At 39.8% G+C, this 27,275-nt stretch overlaps 1 protein-coding gene across 1 annotated transcript in view; it reads right to left on the reverse strand.

The window, feature by feature from the left end:
- Positions 1 to 759: 759 nt before the first annotated feature.
- LOC137376713 (poly(A) polymerase gamma-like) overlaps positions 760 to 27,275 on the reverse strand; it is a 52,863-nt gene continuing 26,347 nt past the window's right edge. The window contains exons 6-14 of the mRNA XM_068045688.1: positions 27,112 to 27,231; positions 11,668 to 11,777; positions 5,599 to 5,720; positions 5,337 to 5,515; positions 5,125 to 5,243; positions 4,821 to 5,044; positions 3,045 to 3,134; positions 2,071 to 2,127; positions 760 to 1,861 (exon numbers count right to left, since the gene is read on the reverse strand). Of these exons, the coding sequence (XP_067901789.1) occupies positions 1,763 to 1,861; positions 2,071 to 2,127; positions 3,045 to 3,134; positions 4,821 to 5,044; positions 5,125 to 5,243; positions 5,337 to 5,515; positions 5,599 to 5,720; positions 11,668 to 11,777; positions 27,112 to 27,231 (1,120 nt within the window). The 3' untranslated portion in view covers positions 760 to 1,762. The remainder of the gene's footprint in view (positions 1,862 to 2,070; positions 2,128 to 3,044; positions 3,135 to 4,820; positions 5,045 to 5,124; positions 5,244 to 5,336; positions 5,516 to 5,598; positions 5,721 to 11,667; positions 11,778 to 27,111; positions 27,232 to 27,275) is intronic.

Raw genomic sequence — 27,275 nt, forward strand, 5'->3', positions numbered from 1 at the left:
ATGGTCAGCCACTCCCAGCACAGAATGGATGGGAAAAATCAGGTGCTGCAGGCTCTTCGATTTCACAGCCAGAGTTTCCCCGAGTTATCTGCCAGTACAGACTGACCAGTCCCAGTCGTTCACTGGTTGTCCTTGCATTCTGGAATTTTTAGCAGTTAAGAGCAAAAAGCACTACTACAACATAAAAAGGTTTACTCTTCCACTAGGTAGTAAACTACCTCAAAATATAATTTGTCTACGACTTTTGATCTTGTATATTATTTGAACAGGCCATGTTTTCATTGCTGATCAACATCTATGAACAGGTTAACCAGTCTTCAAATGCAAGTAAAATGCTACTAGTTTACAACTCCAGAAAAATGACATTTTGAGCAGCAAAGGAAGCCTTCTGTCATTACCTGAAGTTGGGCTTGGACTGGCAAGATTAGTTAAGTGCAGCACCTCAACACTATTTTAGTTCAGATTCTGAAGTTAGAGATCAGCAGCTCTCAGGGCGATACTGCTAAATCTGGCTCCTTTTCCCAGTGCAAACTCAAACCCAGTTTCTCATTGGTCTACAATTGTTACAATACAGCAGCCAAAATCAGCCATGTAAATACTGGGCGCTAGTTTATGGACAGCAACCTTCCAGAATTCAAAAGTGATCATATAAAAGCAACAGAGTGTTAATGGAGTCACAGACTCAAATTTCAACCACCTCATTGGAAGGTCAACTTTCCACACTAAGTTATGACTAAATTTTGCAATACACAACACACGTTAAGTTTTTAAAGATTTTTTTTACTCTTTTGAAGGGTTTTTTTTTTATACAGTAAATACAAAAATATTCTTTCAAATACATATGGATTTTAGGCCTACAAATCAATCAACTGAATGCACTGGAAAATGTAAATCACAGTGACAATGAAAGTTACAGCAGAAAAACAGACATTTTTAGGCAATTACTAAACTTTCCATCTGCTTTGTGGATATTTTAATGCAGTGCTATATACACACACACACATACACACTAGAAAATAAGCAGACTTGGCATTGGCCATTAGAAGTAATCAAAAACAATTGCCTGTAAATGCTTTCCTGAATAGTGATGCAATTCTCCAACTGTAAAGATTTTAATCTCAAACCCAATACCAATAACTAAAATAGACTACATTTTTTTGTTTTTTGTTATATACACAAAACGTTGAAGGGGAGGTTAACATAAAAATACATCACAGGACAATTTTTTTTGTTATTTTACAATTATTAAAATTACACTTCAGCCTTTCTGAAAAGAACTGTCAATGCAATACTGATTTTTTTCAATAAAAGGCTGTTCACAAGTATTTACATACATACAATGCATAATTCAGGGCAAAGAGACAAATGTGTCCAGAGACACTGGTTGATCTACGAGGCCGGAAGCTATTCCATCCATTTAAGGCTTTGATTTTCTCCCCCCCACCCCCCCTTCCTTTCTCCTTTTCTTAAAAAAAGGCCTCAAGTTTATGGACATTGTCTCTTCTGGTTAACCAGTCATCAGTACATACATGCTTTGAAGTGGAAACCAAAACATACTTCTGGTATTTCTACTCGCATCTGGTCTGCAAAATGTACAGTAGAGTAGATCTGACCAACCCACCTTCTGACTTAACACCAAGTCAGGATAATAATTACATAGTAGTGCTCCATTTTCATTTCAGGATAAATTTTAACAAAACACAACCGACATGCTTGAATGGTTTAAGAATTACAAATTACATTTACCTGACAGACAGTGTTGCTACCGATTAAGGGTTAGTCTGATGGAATTTTTTATGACACGTATGCTACTCGTGGGAACTGGAGAAGATGCATCTGGCAGCTCTTTGCTCGGTAGTCTCTGTAAGAAAAGCAGCACCAAAACAAGGACAGAAAGAAGCAGGTTAAATTGCACTTGTTAAAGATGAGTTGTAGAAGTATGAGAGGTGTTTTAACTTATGAAAGAAAATCATTCTAGCTCCCTTAAAAGAATCTTCAGAAAGCTTTGAGTGCAGATATTACTTGTAGAATCATCGTTTCCTGTGAAGAGAGAGATTTAATAGGTAGTACCTGTGATCTTCTATCAATTGTTGGAATGGGCATGGATTTCACTTCTTCATGGTTGTCCTGTTACATACAGACAACAATTTAATCAATTGAAGCAAAACAAGTTTCACAGTCAGATGGGTGATGTCAAGTGTCACCATCAAACCACTCCCCCCACTATATAAAGCTTATAAATTTGATTAACTTTGTTTCAATCTACTTTGATTTTTTCTAACAATTTAATACATTCAGTGTCCCGATTCTATTGCTTGAAATGGCAAACAACTGAACCAGACTTGAGGGAGCTGAATCTCCACTGATGCATTTGGGGTACTCCAGTTATTTGTTGTACAGAAAATTAGCCTTCAGCCAGTCAGATTGGTGTCAGCTGTGACAACAGATGAACCGCTGAACTACCACAGATACTTCCCAAAGGGGAAGAGCAGCAATAGGAAAAAAGAGAACATAAAGGTCAATTAATTCTTGTTGATAGTATTACTGTAAAAGTCAAACTAAGTGAAATTAATCGTAAACTGCACAATTTTTTTTTATATCTTGTACAAGCATTTATACAGTCTAGAACACTATGGTAGACTGTAAAATGCAACATTTAACGCAAGATTACAAGTGTATCATCTCGCATGCAGAAGACATATTTGTATAGCTACTGTATATCATGAATGGATATGAACACAATCATAGCTTCTGCTATGATGTACTTTCACTAGGAATATCCCACACGGGCAGGATGTTATAAATATGCAATATTTCAAATAGTTAATATGACTATTGAATTGAATATTGCTAATCAGGCTGGGGGAGGGGACTGAATTTACAGTCATCAAGAGAACTATAGGTAAATAACCTGATACATATACTGACAGGTTCACCAGTTCCAAGGGTAAAGCTATGCAGTTTTAAATGCAATTTAATGGTCCTTTTTAACCAGTGAGAAATGAACACCCTTGTAGTCAACCTTCAGCTGTAGTTACCACTACCTGTCCATCTTTCTCAGATTTCTGTCCGTCCTCTTCATTTGATGGATAAGGTCGTTTGAAAGCAGAATCATCTGGCTCAATGGCACATATCTGAAAGGACAGGAAAGAAAAAAAATACTGAAATATTCCAGAGCACTATTAGCGTGATAAATGTTTACATTTAATCTAATGCTAGATTAAAAAATGCCACATACAAAATGCCCTTCAGTGCTAACACTAACTGTGGCTCCTGGGAGGACACGTCCCCAATTTTGTTTCAAAAAGAATATATTACTCAAGGCCAATGTCATCCTTACAGAGCTGCTAAAAGAAAAATATTCTTGCAATATGTACATTACAAATAAAATGACCATGGCCTCCAGCAAGCTCCTGTCTTGTACCTCAAATCCTACCAATTGAGGATTCATCTTTTAGTAACAGACTGCTTTGCATCCCACAGTAGAGTAGCTCACCTCCTGACCCAAAGTTTCTCCACTGTCTATGAGGCTCAAGTCAGGAGTGCGATAGAATACCTACCACTTGCCTTTTGGATAAAAACACAACAACACAGCTCAACATCATCCAGGACAGATCAGTACCCCTGGGCTTAATATGCATCCTCTCCATCACTGTGGCTGCACTGTATACTATCTACAGAATGCACTGGAGCAACTTACCAAGCTTACTTTGACAGTACAATCCTCACCTGCAACATCTAAGGAGGACAAGAGCAGCAATGCCATGGAAACATCACCTCAGAGCAAGACTACATTAAGCTAAATATAAATCACTACTCCATCAGCCACTGGGTCAATATCCTGGCATTCCTTAACCAACGGCATTACAGGGGCATCTCTGCCACAAGAGCTGCAGCAGTTCAAAAACTGGCTTACCTCCAGTATCTCAAGGCGAATAGGGATGGGCAAGAAACATGGCTTTTCCAGCACTGACATGCTGAGATCAAATAATAAAAATATATGCTTAAATGACACTAACCTACCATTTGTGGTGCAATTGGTATTTAAGCACCAAAATACTCATTGGTATGATGCAACCATCACTGCCCCAAGTGGATAAATTAGTAGCACTTCAGAATTTTTCCCCAAACAGTAATAAGTTTACTTGGTATTGCCTAAAAAAACCAATGCTCTTTATCAAAGAGGACATCTTTAACTTAAGTGTCAGTTTGATGGTAATAAACTGCATTTCTTTCAATTTGAAACTCAACATAATCATTTAAGAGCAGTTTGTGTTATGCTCACTGAAAGTTTATAGCAGATTGTCAACAGAAATTCTAAAATCACACTTATCTGGTCAAATGTAAAAAAGTGAATGAGGAAGGTAAGGACTACACAAAGCAATGGACAATTATTTGGGATTTGTAAAAAGAACATTCCTCCTTCCAATATTAATAGCTGGGCTAAAAATCAATGCAATTTAAATGTATGCTTTTAATCAAAAAGCAAATAAATGAGAGATTACAGACTACATTTAGTCTAGCTTCTAAATTTGGTCTGCTATTAGTTCTAGTCAGTACCAGAATAGGTCCAAGATACAAACAGTATAATGAAATGGAATAGGAAAGCAAAATTATTTCAAGGTCATACTAAGAAAAAGGGTAACCAAGTTTTGACAAACACCTATCCTACTTCATGCATAAAATCTCCTCCTCCCTCATCCGCTACTTATTCAACACCACATATATATATTTATTAAACAGTATATATGTTTGTATCAATGTTTGAAGTATTGATAAACCTAAAGGTTCCTCATTGACTAAATCCTACTGGTATTTACCAACTGGAGGTCTTTCAGCCGTTTTGGAGATTCTTCCAATGTAGGTGAATGAGGTCTTTTCGATGAAGAGCTGTTTGGGCTAGGATTTAGCTTGGTGCCATTTGGCAGTGGCTGGTTACATGGAGGAGATGCCAAACGAGGAATTACACTGCGCCCAACAACAGTAGGAATGGTACAGAGGGCTTGAGAAGGAGTGGGATTTGCAGTGGAAACTGGATCATTCTCTGCAAGGAAAAGTTGATGGTCAACATTTGCGAAGTCACAATGTGTAATCCTGCAAATCAGTTATGATAAGTATACATACTTGCACCAATAACAGGTCTTGACTTCACTTGGTCAAGCTGGGTTTCTGGAGAAGCACCTTCATTAGACATTAGTTTTGTTACATCTGAAACTTGTACTTTTCCAGGTGAAATACTGTTTCTAATTAAGAAAAATGGAAAGCCTTCAGTGTCATAACGATACAACATAGAAATTACAAGATACTAAACAAGTTTTACATTAAGTTTCACATACATCTGCAAGTCCTCTGTTCCCAGAATATTTGGTTTGGAAGATTTTTGTGACAGAGCAGGAGAACCAAAAGGGGTGCCAGCATCAGTGTCCCTAGAACTATCCAAAGGATTTCCTTCCAATGATGTGCGATTTAGATTACCAACATTTCCAGCAGTATTCCGATTGTCAGGTATGCTTTGCTGGAAGGCAAACACAATGAGATTTAAAAATCCAGCCAAAAGGTAAAGTGCTGAATGAATTCAATGCAGGAGTCCACATTTACCTTCTTCTTTTTCTGTAGGATTTCAGCTGGCAAATACTGATGGAGCTGCTTCTTTTTGACATGCGTAGCTTCGATTCTCATTTTCTCCTTCAGCATGTTAATATTGTTTGCTTGTCTGTATACTGCAATAAAAATCAGAATTACCAGAATTGTTCCCAGGCAAGAGCAAAGATATTAAGTTTAAAAAAAGTGATTTGTACAGTTTAACAACCTTTCTAAACTATTGATATATTTAATATCTAGTATAGTGGTTTTACTTTGAAAAGAAAATTCTATTATATTGCAGATATAAATGTTCTGTCCATGGCCTTGTTATGGTGATTAATGTGGAATCCCATTTGACATTACAAAATGGAAAACAATCTGATTAAATTTGCTCAAAACTGCCTGGAATTACATTCATAGTCGTTACAAAATCATGCTCAAATTAGTAAACTGAATTTTTTTCTACAGTAAAAATTTTTTACAGTTGAGGGGGGAAAAGTTATGGTCAAACATAAACATAAATGTATTCATCCATCGCATGCCTCATGGTGAATTTGGGGTTTGCACTGTTCTATAACAAGAGTTATATACAATGAGAGTATTTTAAAATATAATTTTTCTGTCCCACACTATTACTCTCAAACTTTATACTATGCTTTCTATCAGGGCATTTAAACCAGCAACCTGGAAACAAAAAAAAAAAATCTAAATTTCCAACAACTGTTCAACTCATTGCTGCTGCAGCAACCCTATTCAAAAATATGGAAAATGAACATGGAAAAACTGACTGGACCAGACTGGTTACAAATCAGTAATAAATTTTTTAAAAAATTGTAAGAACATTTATAGAAATATGAAAACTTTGAGTTAGTCATTAAATGACAATTTGGCCTCTACTTAGCCTATATCTGTTTAGCAATAGAATACTGTAGCCATCAGGTTGCAGAGAAAACTCTGACTCCTAGGTACCAATCAATGGTAACAAAAAATTAAAGCAAAGAGTTGACTACTCCCTCCGAGAATGCACCTTTTCGAACAATGGAGAACCACAGCCAATCCATCAACCCTGTTTAAGAGTACATAAGAACAAGAACATAAGAAATAGGAGCTGGAGGAGGCCATTCAGCCCCTCAAGCTTGCCCCGCCATTCAATAAGATCATGGCTGATCTGTCCCAAGCCTCAACTCCTCTTTCGAGCCTGCTCCGCATAACCTTCGACTCCCCGAGATTTCAAAAATCTATCTACCTCCTCCTTAAATATATTTAGTGACCTAGCCTCCACAACTCTCTGAAGTAGAGAATTCCAGAGATTCACCACCCTCAGAGAAGAAATTCCTTCACATCTCAGTTTTAAATGTGTGACCCCTTATTCTGTAACTATGTCCCCTAGTTCGAGATTCCCCCCACCAGTGGAAACATATTCTCAACATCTACCCTGTCAAGCCCCCTTAGAATCTTATATGTTTCAATAAGATCACCTCTCGTTCTTCTAAACTCCAAATGAATAAAGGCCTAACGTGTTTAGTCGTTCTTGATAAGACAACCCCTTCATCCTAGGAATCAGTCTGGTAAACCTTTTCTGAACTGCCTCCAATGCTAGTATATCCTTCCTTAAAAAGGTGACCAAAACTGTACACAGTACTCCAGGTGTGGCCTCACCAACACCCTGTACAGTTGTAACAAGGCTTCCCTATTTTTAAACTCTAACCGCCCCCCAGCAATAAAAGCCAAAATTCCCTTTGACTTCGAAATTATTTGCTGCACCTGCATGCTAACTTTTTGTGTTTCATGTACAAGAAAACCCATATCCCTCTGTACTGCAGTATTTTGTAGGCTTTCTCCATCTAAATAATAATCTGCCTTTTTATTCTTCCTACCAAAGTGGATGACCTCACACTTTCCCACATCGAACTCCATCTGCCAAGTTTCTGCCCACTCACTTAACCAACCTATATCCCTTTGTAGATTCTGTGTCTCCTCATCACAACATGCCTTCCCACCTATTTTTGTATAGTCAGAAAATTTAGATACACTACACTCTGTCCCTTCCTCCAAGTCATTAATATAGAGAGTAAATAGTTGAGGCCCTAGGACTGATCCTTGTGGCACCCCACTAGTTACGGCTTTCCAACCTGAAAAAGACCCACTGATCCCGACACTCTGCCTTCTCAGCCAATCCTCAATCCATGCCAACAGATTACCCCCAATACCCTGAGCTCTTATTTTGTGCAATAACCTTTTATGTGGCACCTTATCGAAAGCCTACTGAAAATCCAAATACACTACATTTACTAGTTCCCCTTTATCCACTCTGCTTGTTATATCCTCAAAGAACTTGAACAAATTTATCAAACATGATTTCCCCTTCATAAAACCATATTGATTCTGTCTGATTATGTTTTTCTAAATGTCCTATTTCTTCTTTAATAATGGACTCTAGCATTTTCCCATAACTGGTCTATAGTTTCCTGCATTCTTGAATAGGGGCTTCACATTAGCAGTTTTCTGATCCGATGGTACCCTACCGGAATTCAGAGTTTTGGTATATTACGACCAATGCCTCCACTACCTCTGCAGCCACTTCTTTTAAAACCCTTGGATTCAGGCCATCAGGTCCTAGCGACTTGTCTGCCTTTAGTCCCAGTTTGTCAAGCACCTTTTCCCTCGTGATAGAGATTGTTACAAGTTCCTCCCTCCCATTTACACCTTGCTCATCTATTATTGTTGGGATGATTAGTGTCCTCCACTGTGAAGACCGATGCAAAATATTGGTTTAAATTATCTGCCATTTCCCTGTTATTAATTCCCCAGTCTCATCCTCTAAGGGTCCCACACTTACTTTAGCTACTCTCTTCCTTTTTATATACCCGTAGACGCTCTTACTGTTTGTTTTTATATTTCTTGTCAATTTACTCTCAATCAATTTTCCCCCTCTATTAGTTTTTTAGTCATCCGCTGCTGGTTCCTGAAAAATTCCCAATCCTCTGACCTGCCACTTTGTACACCTTTGTTTTTGATTTGATTCCTTAACTTCCTTTATTATCCACAAGTGGTTCATCATTCTCATCAAGTCCTTCCTTCTGACTGGAATAAATGTTTGCTGTGTGTGGATGAAATACCTGCTTAAAAATCTGCCACTGCTCATCTACTGACTTTCCCTTTAGTCTATTTTCCCAGCCCGCTTTAAACAACTCTTTCTTCATACCTCTGTAATTGCCCTTGTTTAAGTTGAAGACACTGGTTTGAGACCAGAGTTGCTCTCCCTCAAACCGAATTTGAAATTCTACCATGTTATGATCGCTTCCCCCTAGAGGATCCTTAACTACAAGATCTCTTACTAATCCTACCTCATTATACACTACCAAATCTAAAATAGCATGTTCCCGGGTAGGTTCTGCAACGCATTGTGCTAAGAAACAATCCCTGATGCACTCTACAAATTCCTCTTCCATGTTACCCGTGCCTATTTGATTTGTCCAGTCTTGTATGCAGATTAAAATCACCCATGATAATTGTAGTGCCCTTCTTACACGCCTCCATTATTTCCTGATTAATAAGAGTAGAGAAATGATTGCTATCGGTTAAGCCAAACCTTCATGGTTATGCTAGGATGAGAGCATCACTTGCGCATTAATCAGAGGCAATCCAAAATATCCACACAGAATACCACTAGCAAACTGCTACACACCATGTCTTACATCTGTGATCTTGATAAAGATCTGTCTACAAATGTACATCTTGTATGGGAATGTTTTAGCGCAGAACTAGTTATTGCCATGGCTGCTTAAGTATGAATTAGACTTTAGGAAACTTGCTGTCTTATATAATCTCTCCCATTTTGTGCTTCCTGCAGTTAACAGTATTTCATTAAGTAAATTCTGTAACTATGGTCTCCAGCTGGATCCTGTTATGCTATTCAAACATACAAATTTTAATCAGATCCTGCCTTATATCCACTGCCCATCAATGACATCCAGTACTCCAATCACTAAGATGCGATCCGCCCATGACTTCTTCAGACACTGCTTTTTATCCTAAATCATCTTTCATTGTGGCTACCGGTCAATGTTTGATCCTCCAGAGGACAATTTTTTTTTTTTAAATGTAATCTTTAAAATTTATCTTTCAGAATCAAGTCATATCTAAACATTTAGCAAGTTAGGCAATACAAATTATCAACTTTAACTCCTGGTTCAAGTTGTTCTGCTGCCCCCTGCTAGGAACTTTACAAAGGTCAAGCACTCCACCTGTTCTAGGCAGGTGATATGAAAGGAAAGCAAATGAATGGCAAATGCTTACTTGACTTTATTCTCACTTAGCAAGCGCATAGCATTTAACTTGGCTACTGGTCCCACCATCAAGAATGATCCTTTGTTGCACCACTTAATTGTAGTTTGGACTGTGTTGGAGAATCAAAGCCTTCTTAACAACATTTAACAGTTTTTCTTTTGACTTTCTACAAGATTTACTCCGACATCTATACAATACTTGTGTCTTTCACTTCAGTGCATCTTCTTGGGTTGAAATTTAGTTCCACAAGTGAAATTGCTAGGTCTAAAATTAGGGTTCTTTGCATCACTACTAGACATCCAATTGCAAGACAAAGCACCTTAATTCTAGATCTAAACTGGGGTTCAGCTTCACTCTACCAGTTTCTACAACAAAGACTCTCGTGAGAGACTTAAAAGGGAAATGAAAATCTGAATATGAAAGGAAAAAGAAATGCCCTTCTAGTTCAAGATACAAAAAAATAAAACTATGAAGTGAATGTTAGAGAAAGAAAATCAAATCTTTACCCTGCAAAATGACCCAGCGCACTGCATCTCTACCGCTGACTGCAAAGCAAAGACACTGAACAGAATGAGAGGCTTGTAGCTTGAGATTGGTCAGGATCTGTTTAATCTGGATTAGCTCTTAGAGATAGTCCATAAGCATTGCTTAATTATTTTCATAAGGAGTTGCTCTGAAATACTAGCAGTGGAGGTCAAACATGACAGATCTTTTGCAAGGCAAATATTTGACTTTTAAGTGCATTTTTTTAATAGTCTAAAATGAGGGCATAGTTGTGGTTATAAACGGGAAACTGAGAGATTAGAAGTGTCACGATTAGTTAAGAAACAGGGTAACTAGTAGGATATCTTCATTGCTGATATGATAAATTGTGACAAAGGGATTCAGAACATCTGAAAAACACATGGAGGACTGCAGAATTGTCTGAGAATTGTTGAGAAATAGAGTTTGATAAAACTTCAGTGGAAAACATTTTGAAAGGTTCCATTTAAGCTTCTTTTCCACAACATCTAATTATTCAAGACGCAGAAAAAAGTAGGTTGACACGGAGCTACAACCCACAACCAGAGCACTGCAAAACAGACTAAGAGATTAGGTATTTTCCTTAGATGAGATGGTAAAAACCAGATGATAAAAATAGAAAATGCGATCGTTTGAGAGCATTACAGTAAGATAAGAGAGTCTGAAATTAATTTTTTGGAGAGAACAGTATAGAATACAATGTCAGATACAATGTCAGGGCGGCACAGTGGCGCAGTGGTTAGCACCGCAGCCTCACAGCTCCAGGGACCCGGGTTCGATTCTGGGTACTGCCTGTGTGGAGTTTGCAAGTTCTCCCTGTGTCTGCGTGGGTTTTCTCCGGGTGCTCCGGTTTCCTCCCACAAGCCAAAAGACTTGCAGGTTGGTAGGTAAATTGGCCATTATAAATTGTCACTAGTATAGGTAGGTGGTAGGGAAATACAGGGACAGGTGGGGATGTTTGGTAGGAATATGGGATTAATGTAGGATTAGTATAAATGGGTGGTTGATGGTCGGCACAGACTCGGTGGGCCGAAGGGCCTGTTTCAGTGCTGTATCTCTAATCTAATCTAATAATGTAATATAGCTATTGCAGAGTCTGAGTGGATAACATTATGCAAACTTCAAGAGTTACAAACTATAAAAAAGATACCAAAAGTTTTACTCAGAAAATGAAAACAAGATGTCCAAATCCAAGATTTGGATCCACGAACATACAGAACAGTCAAAATAAAAACACGGCTAAGCTGATCAAAATTAGAATAACTTATTTACCTGTATCAGTGAATAACTGAATGTCCTGTGTCAGATCAATGTTTACACTTTCTGCATTTTCCACCTTCTTAAAAATGATCCCAATAAACCAGATGGTAACATAATCATCCCTAAAAAGAGAAAAAAATGAAAAAAGGTATTTAATTGTAGAGCGCACTGTTGATGCTATTACTTCTATCAGATTAAAAGGTAAGAGACATTTGGCCCAAATTTTGCAATCAGCAGTGGTGATGGCCCTTGCCATTGATCTTGAAGAAAGCTGCCTCAAAGATTTAGTGATCTTTATGGGGTGTAAATTTCATCTTTCCAGACACTAATTTATTTCTGGCTTCAGCTCAAAGCAACCAGCAATAATGATGCCATCAAGCAGACTAAGCCAAATTGAAGAATTCTCACCTAGAAACAGAAAATATACAGCACAAGAGGCAGCCATTTGGCCCATCATGTCTGTTCCAACCATAAGAACTATTCAGTCTAATCCCACTTTCCAGCTCTTAGTCTGTTGCCCTGTCGGTTATGGGAGTGATGCTCAAACTATTCTGGTTGAAGGCCCCCTTTTCAAATGGATTAATAATCACAGACCCTCACCTAAATGACAATACTGTACAGTATTCATTAAAAAGTTTAAGAATGCTCAAGAAAAATAGAATGTATTTACTTAAAGCTATCAGTAAGATGGGTATGCCTGCTTCTCACTGGAGTCTGTTTATCCCTGGTGATCTGTGCCAATAATACTCTTAATTCATTCTATATAAAAGCCAATTTTTCTCGTCAGATGAAATTGCAGATGTGGTCCCCAAAACACCTGTAAAAATGCCATGCAACTAAAACTAAAATTTGATTTACTCAATCTGGTAAATCAATGACCTCGCACAGGATTGGGGGGACTGACAGAGATGGTCTGACACTTGCTCGACAGCATTGTTGTCTCCTTGAGTGATAGTGCACCAATGCAAGAGGCTGCAGAGTCTTAACTTTTGCCATATCGTCTCTTGTGGAGCTTTTAACCAAAAAGCTCAGCATCTTAAGCAGTGGCAAGCAGTCCTGAGCAGCTATGTGGTAGCAAGACGACATCCAAGCACTGATCACTTCACCCACCCAGAAGGCCGGCCCTGCTCAGTAAGCCCTTTCAAGTTATTTCACATACCCTCTTGCAAGTGTCCATGGACTCCAGTTTGAGAACCACTGGGTTACAGCACTTCAAGTGCATATCCAAGTATTTGCCTTTTTAAATGCGTTGAGGGTTTCTACTTCTACCACACTTTCAGGCTGCAAGTTCCAAACCCCCACCACCCTCTTGATGAAAATGTTTTTCAACTCCCCTCCAATCCTTCTGCCAATTTCCTTAAATCTATGCCTGTTAGTTATTGACCTGTGTGCTAAGGGAATTGGTTCTTCCTATCCACTCTTTCTAGGTCCCTCATAATTTTATACACCTCAATCAAATCTCCCTTCAGCTTCCTCTGTTCCAAAGAAAACAACCCCACCCTATCCAATCTTTCTTCATGGCTAAAATCCTCCATTCCTACAACATCCTCCTAAATCTCTTCTGTATTCGCTAGTGTCATCACATTCCTCCTGGAATGTGACCAGAACTGTATACAGTACTCTAGCTTTGGTCTAGCTAGTTTTTTTTAAACAAACAGTTCTAGCATAACCTCCCTGCTCTTATACTCCTTGCCTTGGCTAATAAAAAGGAAAAGTATCCCGCATGCCTTCTTAACCATACACAATACTCCAGCTGAGGCTGAACCAGTGTTTTATAAAGGATCATCGTAACTTCCTTGCTTTTGTACTCTATGCTCCTATTTATAAAGTCCAGGATCCCATGTACTTTATTAACCGCTTTCTCAAACTGCCTTGCCACCTTCAATGATTCGTGCACATATAGCCCCAGGCCGGTATGCTCCTGCACCCCCTTAAGAATTGCACCCTCTCCTCATACTTTCTACCAAGATGTATCATTTCACACACTCTGCATTAAATTTCATCTGCCACACGTCTGCCCAGTCCACCAGCCTGTCTATGTCCTCTTCAAAGTCTATCACTACCCTCCTCACAGTTCACAATAGTTCCAAGTTTTGCGTCATCTGCAAATTTGGAAATTGTGCCCTGCACACCAAAGTCTAGGTCATTAATATAGATCAAGCAAAGCAGTAGTCTAGACACTGACCCCACTATATGCCGGCTTCCAGTCCGAAGGACAACTGTTCACCACTCCTCTCCGTTTGTCATTCAGTCAATGTCGTACCTATGCTGCCCCCTGTCCCTTTTATTCAAGGGGCTTCAACTTTGATAAAAGTGCCACATAGCAGGCTAGTCAGCAAATGCCTTTTGGAAGTCCACATACACCACATCAATCGCATTACCTTTATCAACCCTCTGTTACCTCAGCAAAAAACTGTAACAAGTTAAACACAATTTGCCTTTATCAAGCTGCAATCCTTGCCAACGGATCTGCCACTGAGTGCAAACTGGAGTCAAGCAAAGCTGTGTCATCGCACCAACACTCATTTCCATCTTCCTCGCCGTAACACTCCACTTCATCTCCATGAACATAGGAACAGGAGGCAATTCAGCCCATCAAGCCTGCCCCGCCATTCAATATGATCATGGCTAATCAACCGCTTCAATACCTTTTTCCCCACACTATCTTCATAATCCCCTTATGTCATTTGTATTTAGAAATCTGCCAATCTCCACTTTAAACATAATGACAGCTTCCACAGCCCTCTGGGGTACAGAATTCCAAAGATTCACAACCCTCTAAATAACAAAATTTCTCCTCATCGCTGTCCTAAGTGGCTTCCCCCTTATTTTATGAAGCTCTCTGCTGGAGTAGATCTACTTTACAGGATGAGCGGGAAACTATTTAACCTATGTCGCCTCCAGTACAGAACCAAGGTCATCCCAACCTCTGTTATCGAGCTGCAGTACACTGATGATGTTTGCGTATGTGCACAGAGGCCGTACTTCAAACCCTCACCAATGCATTCACGGAGGCATATGAAAAAAAATGGGCCTTAAACTAAACATCCGGAAGACAAAAGGTCCTCTACTAGTCTGCTCCCATAGGGCAATACTGCCCCCTGGCTATCAAGATCCATGGTGAACCAATGGACAACGTGGATCACTTCTCATACCTTGGGAGCCTCCTCTCAGCAAAGGCAGACATCGACGGTGAAACTCAGTATTGCCTCCAGTGTGCCAGTGCCGCCTTTGGTCGTCTGAGGAAAAGTGTGTTTGACGAGCAAGACCACAAACCTGGCACCAAGTCCGTGGTCTACAGGGCCACAGTATTAACTGTATGCGTCAGAAACATAAGACACTGTACAGCAGACATCTCAAAGTCCTGGAGAGATATCACCACTGGTGTCTCTACAAGATCTGCAAATTCAGTGGCAGGACAAGCACTCCAATATTAGTGTCCTCTCTCAGGCCAACACCCTCAGGAAAGAGACCCTGGTCATGGCTAGTCAGTTCTGTTGGGCGGGCCACATCGTCCGCATGCCTGACGCAAGACTCCCAAAACAAGCATTCTACTCAGAGGTCCGTCACGGCAAGAGACTACCAGGAGGGCAGAGGAAACGCTACAAGGATGTCCTTAAAGCCTCCCTGAAAAAATGTGACATCTCCACCGATTCGTGGGAATCTCTTGCGCGAGACCACCCAAAATGGAGAAGCATCCGTGAAGCTGCCAGCCAGTTCGAACAACGACACGCCTAGGCAGCGACCAAGTGCAAACAGCAGAAGCAGCATTCGGAAATTCGAGCATTCCATTCACTCGCCTCACCAAACTCCACCTGCCCCACCTGTGGCAGAGTGTACGGATCCAGAATTGGACTATTCAGTCACCCAAGGACCCACAACCCTGAAGTGGAAGAAAGTCATCCTCGTGCCAGAGGGACTGCCTAAGAAGACACAACATCAACTGCATTACCCTCATTAATCCTCTATTACCTCATCAAAAAACACAAACCAGACAGGTTTTCTTAGGTTTAAACAAGAAAGATGCAAGTTTATTAGCCTTAACACTAACTCGGTTAAAATTACTAAAATACAAACAAGTTAGTTAAACACAATTTGCCTTTAATAAATTCATGCTGGCTTTTGTGATGGAAACCACACTTGCCAAATGGAAACATTAATTTCAGCAGATAGAACACTATTTGAACCCTTTTACTGGACATTGCACAGAATTTGTTTAAAAAAAGACCACAGGGTTGGACAGCTAAAACATGGCTGCACAATTGAGAGACAGTTGAATAGAGAGACAATGGAAATGCTCACTAATACAATTAACAAGATTGGTCTGGGCCATCATAATAAATCAACCTTCTTTGTCTGTGTAAGAGCCAGAGCTCCACACCACACCAAGTGTGACTGGAGAACTTTGAGAATCAACAACCCTCGCAGACGATGCTGTTTCAACCAAGAGCTGGTCAATTGACATACTTGCTGGCCAGACTGGGAACTGTCTGAACTGTGCCTCACAGAAAGGTTTTGGGCAGACTGCAATTGGAAGACCAAAGGAGAAGGCAGCTCTCTCTTCCTGTCTCGCTCTCTCAAGCAAAGTCCCAGGGACCAACAGAAGCAGTTTAAGCCTCAAGGCAGAGGACCTCTTCAGCCTTCTGGTACCAGAGAAGCAAGTGTGCATTGGGCCCCAGTGAGAACTACAAGACAGAAATTCCAACCAAGGGCTTTACAGCAAAACTAAAGACAATAACTGAATTCCATTTACTACCCCAACCCTGCCCCCCCCTTAATTCTTTCTCCCCCTCGGTGTACCTATTTGTGTGTTTGTTTATCTCATATGCATGCTAGTGTGGTTGCGTTGCATATTTTAGTAATTTTAGAAAGTTAGAATGCGAAGGCTGATAAACTTGCATCTTTCTTGTTTAAACCTATGAAAACCTGTCTGGTTGGTTCATTTTGCAATCACAATTAGACAGCAGCGAGCAAGGACTCACTGAGGTGTTAAGCTAAAAACACTTTTAAAAGTTAAACCCTGTTACGGCCAAACCAGGAAAGGGACAAGAGGGGGGCCCCGAGACCCCTTCCTCGCCAGGTCATAACACTTTCCTTAATTAATCCACAGTTGTCCAAGTGACTGTTGATTTTGTCCAGGATTATCATTTCTAAAAGCTTTCCCACCACTGAGGTTAAATTGACTGGCTTATAATTGCTGGGTTTATCATTACACTCTTTGAACATAAGTATAACATTGGCAATTCTCCAGTCCTCTGGCACCATCCCTGTATCTAAGGAGGACTGGAAGATTATGGCCAGTGCCCCTGCAATTTCCACCTCCACTTCCCTCAATATGCTTGGATGCATCTCATTCGCTCTTGGTGACTTATCAACTTTTCCGTACAGCCAGCCTTTCTAATATCTCCTCTATCAATTTTTAGCCCATCCAGTGTCTCAACTACCTCCTCTTTCACTATGGCTTCAGCAGCATCTTCCTCCTTGGTAAAGGCAGATGCAAAGCACTCATTTATTACCTCAGCCTCCATGCGTAAATCCCCTTTTTGGTCCCTAATTGGCCCCACAACTTCTACCACCATTTTACTATTTATATGCCTATAGAAGACTTTAGGATTCCCTTTTATGTTAGCTGCCAGTCTCCTCATACTCTATTTCACTTCTCAATTGAACTTTCTATATTCAGCTGGGTTCTCAATTGTATGATCAACCTGACATCGGTCATACGCACCTTTTTTCTGATTCATCTTACTCTCTCCTTTTCGTCAAACAGGGAGCTTTGGTTTTGTTCATCTTATATTTCGCTGCGTGGGAATGTACCTCGACTCTACCCGAACTGTCTCCTCTTTGAAGGCAACCCATTGTTCTGTTACATTTTTGCTTGCCAATCTTCGATTCCAATTTATTTGGGCCAGATCCGTTCTCACCCTATTGAAGTTGGCCCTTCCCAAATTCATTACTTTTACTCTGGATTGCTCCTCGTCTTTTTCCATATATTAAGGTTTGGCTGGCTATGATCCTTGCCCTCTATGTGCTTCCCTCCAGACATCTGATCCACTTCCCCAGAACCAGATACAACAATGAAGGGTCACTGACCCGAAACGTTAACTCTGCTTCTCTTTCCACAGATGCTGCCAGACCTGCTGAGTGGTCCCAGCATTTCTCGTTTTTATTATACCTACTTCCTGGTTGGGCCAGAAACATACTGATCTACAACATTTTCCTGAACACTCTTTAGAAACTCTTTCCCCACCACCCCTCCCCCTCCACCCTTTACACTATGACTATCCCAGTCTATATTATGATAACACCCCCCCCCCCTCCCCCACTACTACTACTGTACAATTCTTGCACCTCTCTAATTTCCGTGCAAGTTTGTTCCTCTAAAGCTTTCCCACTAGTTGGTGGCCTACAGAATACACCCGGTAATGTAATAGTACCTCCATTGTTTCTTCTTTCTAACCAAATAGAAACTGTCCTTGACCCCCTTGAGGACATCTTCTCTCTCCAGCACTGTAATATTCTCCTTAACCAAAACTGCCACCACTCCTCCTTTCTTTTCATCCTTATCTTTCTCGAATACCCTGTATCCAGGAATATTTAGTATCCAGTCCTGCCCTTTTTTGAGCCAGGTCTCTTATCGCCACAACATTATATTTCCTTGTGGCTATCTGCACCTGCAAATCACCAACCTTATTTACCACACTTCGTGTGTTCACAAAAAGGCACAATAAACCTAATTTAGACCTTATTACATTCCCTCTCACCGAATACCTGACCATGTCCTACTCTAGAGCACCTTGCTTTTTCTCTCTAATATTGCTTCCTGTTCCCACACCCCTGCCAAGTTATTTTAAATCTTCCCCAATAGCACTAGCAGATTGCCCAACAAGGAAACTGGTCCAGGCTCTGTTTAGGTGCAATCCGTCTGTCCTGGACAGGCGCCACCTCCTCCAGAACTGGTCCCAATGTCCCAGGAATCTAAAGCCCTCCCTCCTGCACCATCTCTTCAGTCACACATTCATCTGCTCTATCCTCCTATTCCTATACTCACTAGCTAGCAAATGGCACTGGGAGTAATGCAAAGATTACTACCTTTGAGGTCTTGCTTGCTAGTTTTTTTTCCTAGCTCCAAAATCTGCCTGCAGGACTTTATCCCTCTTTCTGCCTATGTAATTGGTACAGTCAGGGACTATGACCACTGGCTGTTCATCCTCCCCACACATTGCTCTGTAGCCACTCAGTGACATCCTTGACCCTGGCACCAGGGAGGCAACATACCACCCTGGATTTATGTCTGCGGCCACAGAAACGCATGCCCGTTTCCCCAACTACAGAATCCCCAATCAATATTGGCTTTCCTAATCTTCCTGCTGCCCCCTTGTACAGCAAAGCCAGTCACAGACTTGGGTCTGGCTGCACTCCCCAGAAAAGCCACCACACTCACCCGTATTCTGAACTGAATACTGGTTGGAGAGAGGACCTTTTGCACTATTTGCCTGGAACGCCTAGACTGCCTGACGGTCACCCATTCCCTCTTTGCCTGCATAGTCTTAAGCTGCAGGGTGACCACATCTATAAACGTGCTATCCCCAGAAGTCTGAGCCTCGCATATGTACCACAGTGACGCCAGCGGCTACTCAAGCTCCGAGCTGATGACACTTCCTGCACACGTGGTTGTACAAGACATGAGAAGCATTCTGAAGTTCCCACTAGGAACAAGATGCACACTGCATGGGACCGAGCTGCCCTGCCATGCCTCTATTTAAACTTACGACTTAAATACTCAGCAGCTATTTACCAATTAGCTGCTTTTTTTGTGCTGACATCACTATTTTACAAGAACGTTAACACATGTTTTATTTAACTCCGGTTTTCTAAATACCTTAGATTTTAAAATTTACTGAAAAATTGATAACCCTTTGGTATTATCCCTTGATACTTAATTTTAAGTTTATCCCCTAGATCTGATACAATTATAAACTGAGCACTGATTTGTAATGGTTATAAAAACTAAAGCCAATTTTATAATTTAAAATCAAATCTCACTTTATAGCTGATTTAATTTAAATTAAAAGCTTACCAGAATACTCACCCCATGTGATCATTGATGCATGGCGCAAAAATCAAATGGACCTAGTACTGCGGAACCTCACTGGAAACAGCCTTCCAGTCACAAAACACCCGAACATTACCCTTCACTTCCTGCCACTGAGGCAGTTTTGGATCCAACTTGTCACTTATCCTTGGATCCCATGTAGTCTTTCTCTTTTGACCAGTCTGTATGTGGGACCTTGTCAAAAGTCTCACTAAAATCCATGGAGTCTACATCAGATGCACCACCCTCAATGCTCCTTGTTACCTTCTCATAAAATTCAGTCAAATTAGTCAGACACAACCATCCTTTATTAAATCCATACCGACTGCCTTGATTAATCTATGCCTTTCTAAATAATGATTTATGGCCCCTCAATTTTTTTTTCCAATAATCTGACCAGGCAGACTGGCCTGCAATTACTTGGTCTATCCCTTTCTTTTTAAAACAAAAAGGCAGCAAAATAAAGACTGGGACAGTCACATGGGATTAAGGTAGAAGCCAAAATATCAATTTTAAAAATCTATGGAATTTTTTTTTTATCACAATGGAAAAATTTGACATTCCAAATATAAAGTTAGTTTTTCACAGCCAGTGAGGTTGCTCAGCAGCAATTATCAACTTAGTACACATTAAAAATTCAGTTACTTCTCTCAACAAGGTATAATTTTTCACAGCACACCCTGTGGAGGAGTAGGGAATCACTGACAGCTACTTCTAGATTTCCACGTTTAACTGCGCATGTGCGGACACCAGAAGTTGCTGTTAGTTTCACAGTTGTAATAACAGTGAATGCTGACGGTTTTGCTGTCATTACAATTGCAAAATCCAGACCTTTGTCTGCTTTTACAACCTGATACACAGCATACAGGAACATGAGCATTTGGTCCTTTGAGGCTGTTGCACCATTCAATTAGATCACAGCTGATCTGTACTTCAACTCCACTTAACTGCCCTTGCTGAAAAAACTCAGTCTTGAAACTTTCAATTGACTCAGTATCCACAGCCTTTTGGAGGAGTGAGTTCCAAATTTCCACTGCCTTTTGTGAAAAGCACTTCCTAAATGGCCTCGCTCTAACTTTAAGATTGTGCTCCCTTGTTCTGGATTCACCCACCAGAAGGAAAGTTTCGCTGTATCTACTTTACTGAATGCCTTAAATCATTTTAAATATGTCAATTAAACCTCTCAATTGTTTAAACTCAACGGAATGCTAAACAAGTTTATGCAATGACATCGGGGCTTCAAGGAGTGAATGACGACACAATTCTGGTGAATCTGCACTCTATATATCCTTCTTGAGGTGTAATGTTGAAAACTGAATGTAGTGTTCCAGATAGAGTCTGACCAAGATCCCTTTGAATTCCCTGGGAGATAAAGGCCAACAATCCATTATCTTTTTCAAGTGCCTTTTGTACCTGTGGACTAATTTTCAGCAATTTGTGGATAATTGTATCTCATTATCCCTCGTCTCTCACCATTAAGAAAATATTCCAATTTATCTTGCTTGGATCAAACACTTACACTTGCCCACATTGAACTCCATCTATCATAGACTAACTGTGCAAGCAAAACTAAGTCCCTTTGTAATTTTCTGCTTCCATCTATATAACTTACTGTGCCTCCCAACATATATCTTCTGCAACTTGGATATACAACATTTCTAATCCTTCATTCATGTTAATATATGAAAAGGCCCCAGTACAGATCCCTATGGAAAATGAGGTACAGATTAGCCATAACTTATGACTGGCAAAACAGTTTTGAAGGGCTGAGTGGCCTACTCTTGTTCCTATGTCTTAACTTTGTACAGTGCACAAATGTTCCAGATCACAGGATGGCGAGCACACAATTCATAGTCCTAATTATTGGCAGTGGCACATAATGAAAGCTTGTGGAGCAAATGTTGAAAGATTTCCTATCTGACCACATTTCAGGGTAAACAAGCCCAATAATCAATTTGCCAATTTCTTCCCATCTATCTAAAATCCTTTTTGATTACTTATCATATCTTATGATGATTATTTCTTTCCTTGCAGAAAATTGTACTCATATTTTGAACTCCATGAATCGTGGCACTAAAAATAAAGTCTTGGAAGCAAAATAACTAGAATATTTCTGAAAAGCACTTGGCTGTAAACCATACTCTGCTCAGCCGCTATAAAATGGTTGACCTTTCCTCTGAAGGACAACCTTTGAGATTCCTGGTTTTTGTCGACCTTTACACAAAACCCCAGCACATCACTCCCAGTAGACATTTAGAAAACTGATGGATTGACAGCAACTTCAAAAGTCAATGCATTTAGAAATTGAAGCTTTCCATTTTGCCCACAGGTAATAGGAACTCAATAGGCAGTATTAATTTTCAGACCTGCCTACTTGCTGATCATGGCAGAAAGTATACATTCATGTGGTTTACTCAACAATCTATTCTTTCATATGGATTACTGTACATCCACAGTACTGTTTTCGCCCCAAAACATTGGATCTTAGGTTTCTACTGGTGCATCTGGTTCGAGACCCTTCCTAGGCTAACATTCCCACTTTGGTTTTCACTAATTGAGATTACTCGATTTTGAGCTCAATTCTGATTCTTGTTACTCGTCATCAACTTCAATATGACTTATCTGTGTTAGCAATTTTAGTTCTGAAATAATAGAGGTACAGGAATTCAATCTGAATAAGCATGTGACACCAGTACACTTTCTATAAAAAGTTTAGAAGAAACCACATCATAAATATGAACCAGTGAGTCCAATGCAAAGATATTAATGTCTGCTTTTGTGTACCACTCAATGAGAGAGAGAACTTTAAATTACCCATGAGCTCAAATTCCTCCTAAATTTTAAAAGCATTGCTTTAGTGCAAGTTATGACCAATCTATCTGTTGCTTTCCAATGAAGGATCTGTAGATTACAAATTGAATCAGCCAGTTACAACAGAGATACTACAGGTACAGTGTAGGCATGTCCCCTCAAAGATAAAGGGTAGTATTGCCAAATCTAGAGGCCCCTGGTTATATAGCTTACAGGGCAAGTTAAAAGCAGAAAAAGAACACTTATGACGTTCACAAAAATCTTAACACTTTAGAAAGTCTAGAGGATTATTGGAAGTGCAGGGGTGTTCCCAAGGAAATTAGAAAAGCAAAAAGAGAGAGGACATGAAAAATTATTGGCAGGTAAAATCAAGGAAAACCCAAAGATGTTGTGACAAAAACCACACCTACCAAAAATGGGACATATCAATTTTGTCATATGGAACATTTTTGAACTGTTACTGGATTTGAAATAACTTGTTTAAAGACACCACAGCAGTGGCTGAAAACATGGATGCACATTTACATTCTAAAAGACAGTTGGAGACAATGGAACTGCTCCCCGATTCAATTAACCAGATTCATGCAGCTGAAGTGCTGTAACCTGCAAGGCAATGGACCAGGTGCTAGAAGGTGGCATTAGTTTGGGCAACTAGTTTTTTCGGCCGGCACGGACACGACGGACTGAATGGTCTCCTTCTGTGCTGTAATTTTTCTATGGTTCTAGGGAAGGTCTGAAAACCAGTTATAGGTTGAGTTAGCTTATCAAAAATCAATTGAATACTACTAACTGGTAAACTCTTCTTCATTCCCATCCGTAAGCACAAGCAACTGAAGATTTATTGGTTTCAGTTATTGCTGTCTTGTACTTATGAACATATGAATCAGGAACAGGAGTAGGCCCCTCAGCCCCTCGAGCTGCTCCGCCATTCAACAAGATCATGGCTGATCTGGTTGTAATCTTGACTCCACATTCCCGCCTACCCGATAACCTTTCACCCCCTTATCAAGAATCTATCTACCTGCGCCTTAAAAATATTCAGACAGCTTCCACCGCCTTTTGAGTAAGAGAGTTCCAAAGACTCACGACCCTCAGAGAAAAAAATTCTCATCTCTATCTTAAATGGGTGACCCCTTACTTTTAAACAGTGACCCCTAGTTCTAGATTCTCGCACATGGGGAAACATCCTTTTCATATCCACCTTGTCAAGACCCCTCAGGTTCTTTATGTTTGAATCAAGCTGCCTCTTACTCCTCTAAACTCTAGCAGATACAAGCCTAGACTGTCCAACCTTTCCTCATAAGGCAACCTGCCCACACCAGGTATTAGTTTAGTAAACCTTCTTTGAACTGCTTCCAACCTATTTACATCCTTCCTTAAATAAGGAGACCAATACTGTACATAATACTCCAGATGTGATCCCACCAATGCCCTGTATAACTGAAGCATAACCTCCTATTTTTGTACTCAATTCACCTCGCAATAAACAATAACATTCTATTAGCTTTCCTAATTACTTGCTGTACCTGCATACTAACCTTTTGCGATTCATGCACTAGGACACCCAGATCCCTCTGCATCTCAGAGCTCTGCAATCTCTCACCATTTAGATAATATACTTTTTTATTCTTCCTGCCAAAATGGACAATTTCACATTTTCCCACATTGTACTCCATTTGCCAGATCTTTGCCCACTCACTAAACCTATCTATATATTTTTGTAGCCTCTTATGTCTTCTTCACAACTTATTTTCCTACCTATCTTTGTGTCATCAGCAAATTTAGCAACCATACCTTCAGTCCCTTCATCCAAGTTGTTTATATAAATTGTAAAACGTCGAGGCCCCAGCACTGATCCCTGCAGCATACCACTCGTTACATCGTGCCAACCAGAAAATGACCCATTTATACCTACTCTGTTTCCTGTTAGCTAGCCAATCTTCTATCCATGTCAATGCATTACCCTCTGCACCATGAGCTTTTATTTTTCCGCAATAACCTTTGATGTGGCACCTTATCAAATGCCTTCTGGAAATCTAAGTACAGTACATCCACTGGTTCCCCTTATCCACAGCACATGTTACTGCTTCAAAGAATTTCAATAAATTGGTTAAACATGATTTCTCTTTCACACAACCATGTTGATTCGGCCTGATTACCTTGAATTTTTCTAAGTGCCCTGCTATAACGTCTTTAATAATAGTTTCTAACATTTTCCCTAAGACAGATGTTGAGCCATCTGGTCTGTAGTTTCCTGCTTTCCGTCTCCCTCCCTTTTTGAATAAAAGGAGTTACATTTGCTATTTTCCAATCTAATGGAACCTTCCCCAAATCTAGGGAATTTTGGGAAATTAAAACCAACACAACGACTATCTCTTTTAAGACCCTAGGATGAAGTCCATCAAGACCCAGGGACTTGTCGGCCTGCAGCTCCAACAATTTTCTCGGTACCACTCCCTGATGATTGTAATTTTGAGTTCCTCCCTCCCTTCCATTTCCTGATTTACAGCTATTTTTGGGATGTTATTTGTATCCTCTATAGTAAAGACCGATGCAAAAAACCTGTTCAATTCATCTGCCATCTCCTTATTTTCCCTTATTAATTCTCCACTCACTTTCTATAGGACCAACGCTCACTTTGTTAACTCTTTTCTTTTTAAAGTATCAATAGAAACTCTTACTGTTTTTATATTTCTAACCAGCTTTCTCTCGTACTCCAATTTTTACCTTATTAATCTTTTAGTCATTCTTTGTTTTTTTTTATATTCTGTCCAATCTTCTGACCCGCCACCCAGCTTTGTGTAATTATCTGCTTTTTGTTTAATTTTGACACGATTTTTAACTTTACTTTACCATGGATGGCGAGACTTCCCCTTGGACTTTTTCTTCCTCGTTGGTATGTTTCTATTCTGTGTACTGTGTATTCTAAAATAGCCCCTTAAATATCTGCTACTGTATCTCTATTGGCCTATCCCTTAACCTACTTTGCCAGTTTACTTTAGCTAGCTCTACTTTCATGCCCTCATAACTGCCCTTATTTAAATTTAAAATACTAGTCTTAGATCCATTCTTCTCTCTCAATCTGAATGTAAAATTCTATCATATTATGATTGCTGCTGCCTAGGGGCGCCTTCACTATGAGGTCATTAATTAATCCTATCTCACTGCACAATACCAGGTCTAATATAGCCTACACTTTGGTTGGTTTCAGAACGTGCTGTTCTAAGAAACTATCCCAAAAACATTCTATGAACTCTTCATCTAGGCTACCTTTGCCCATCTATTTTTCCAGTCTATATGTAGGTTAAAATCCCCCATGATTATCACCGTACCTTTCCTTCTTTATACCCTGTCCTACTGTATGATTACAGTTACGAGGCCTGTACACCACTCCCACAAGTGACTTCTTACCTTTATGATTTCTCATCTCTACCCAAACCGCTTCTACATCCTGATTTCCTAACTTAGGTCATCGCTCTCTATTGTGCTAATACCACCATTAATTAACAGTCAACCCTCCACCTTTCCCTAGCTTCCCGTCTTCCTAAAAGGACACGTACCCTTCAATATTCAGGTCCCAATCTATGTCATCCTGCAGCCATGTCTCTGTAATGGCTATCAGATCGTACATATTTACTTCTGCCTGCAATTGGTGTAACAAAAGATGGCGATGTGAGTTTTCTTTAGAAAACGCGCTTTTCAAAAAAAGTTTACAAGGCACTTGGATGACCAGGCCAAAGCAAACAGCACAAATATAAAACATTGAGAAAATGAACCAAGAGTCAAATGAGATTTACAATGGGGTGAGTCTTTTGAAATTATACCTCCAAAATGCTGTGGGAAGTTTTTCTATATTAAAAAGGGTAACAAAATGCAAGCTTTTTAAAATAAATTTTTAAGGATACATGTAGCTTCAATTAGCTATGTGGAGAACGCAAGAACTACTTGCAGCAGGTAGTAATTGACAAGTTTAAAATCTACAAATTAACCACACATTAACTCAAAATAGAATGGTCTCCTCTACTTGAATGTAAAATTTAACACCCAAATCATCCCCACTTATAGCTACAGAAGCCTGTGCTTAAGGATACAATGGAAGCATTTACACTTCCAAAATATCAACTTGTTAACTGTTGTAAGGAAGAGTCTATGTTGACTATAAAATGAAACTGGTTTTGAAATGTAAAAGGAGTGTTATTAGCACAAGGCAAATTACATCTAGGTCTACAATGATTTGCGCTTTAGAATATAGACATGTCTATGAAAATTGGAGGATACCAGTTATGCTAGCATTTACAATTTAGTGCAAGCAATGTAGTGTTGCAACTGGATAGGTTAGAAATCACTTCCCTCTAACTTCTAGGGTAAGTTCGTATATGCAAGGTACCATGATATTCAGGTTTAAAACAAATATTATGAGTCATTTATCAGAATATTTCCAGAAAGAAGTATGCAAAAGCTATTGACAAATTTAACTAGCCATTCTATTTCAAGCAGTCATATATGAGTTCTACGCAATTAAAGACATGAAAAGTTAAAGTCCAACTTACAGATTATGGTGTTCCTTTAAGCCAGGAAAAGACTGTGGGTTTACGTGGGCAAGAGTAATGTAGTCATTTCGCTCAAGGTTGCCAACAAGCACACGAATTTTAGATTCAACAAGTCCGACCCTAAAAGGCAAAACATTTTTAGTTTAGCAGTCAACAAAGCAACA

This window comes from Heterodontus francisci, chromosome 13 (genome assembly GCF_036365525.1).
Source record: "Heterodontus francisci isolate sHetFra1 chromosome 13, sHetFra1.hap1, whole genome shotgun sequence".
NCBI lineage: Eukaryota > Metazoa > Chordata > Chondrichthyes > Heterodontiformes > Heterodontidae > Heterodontus > Heterodontus francisci.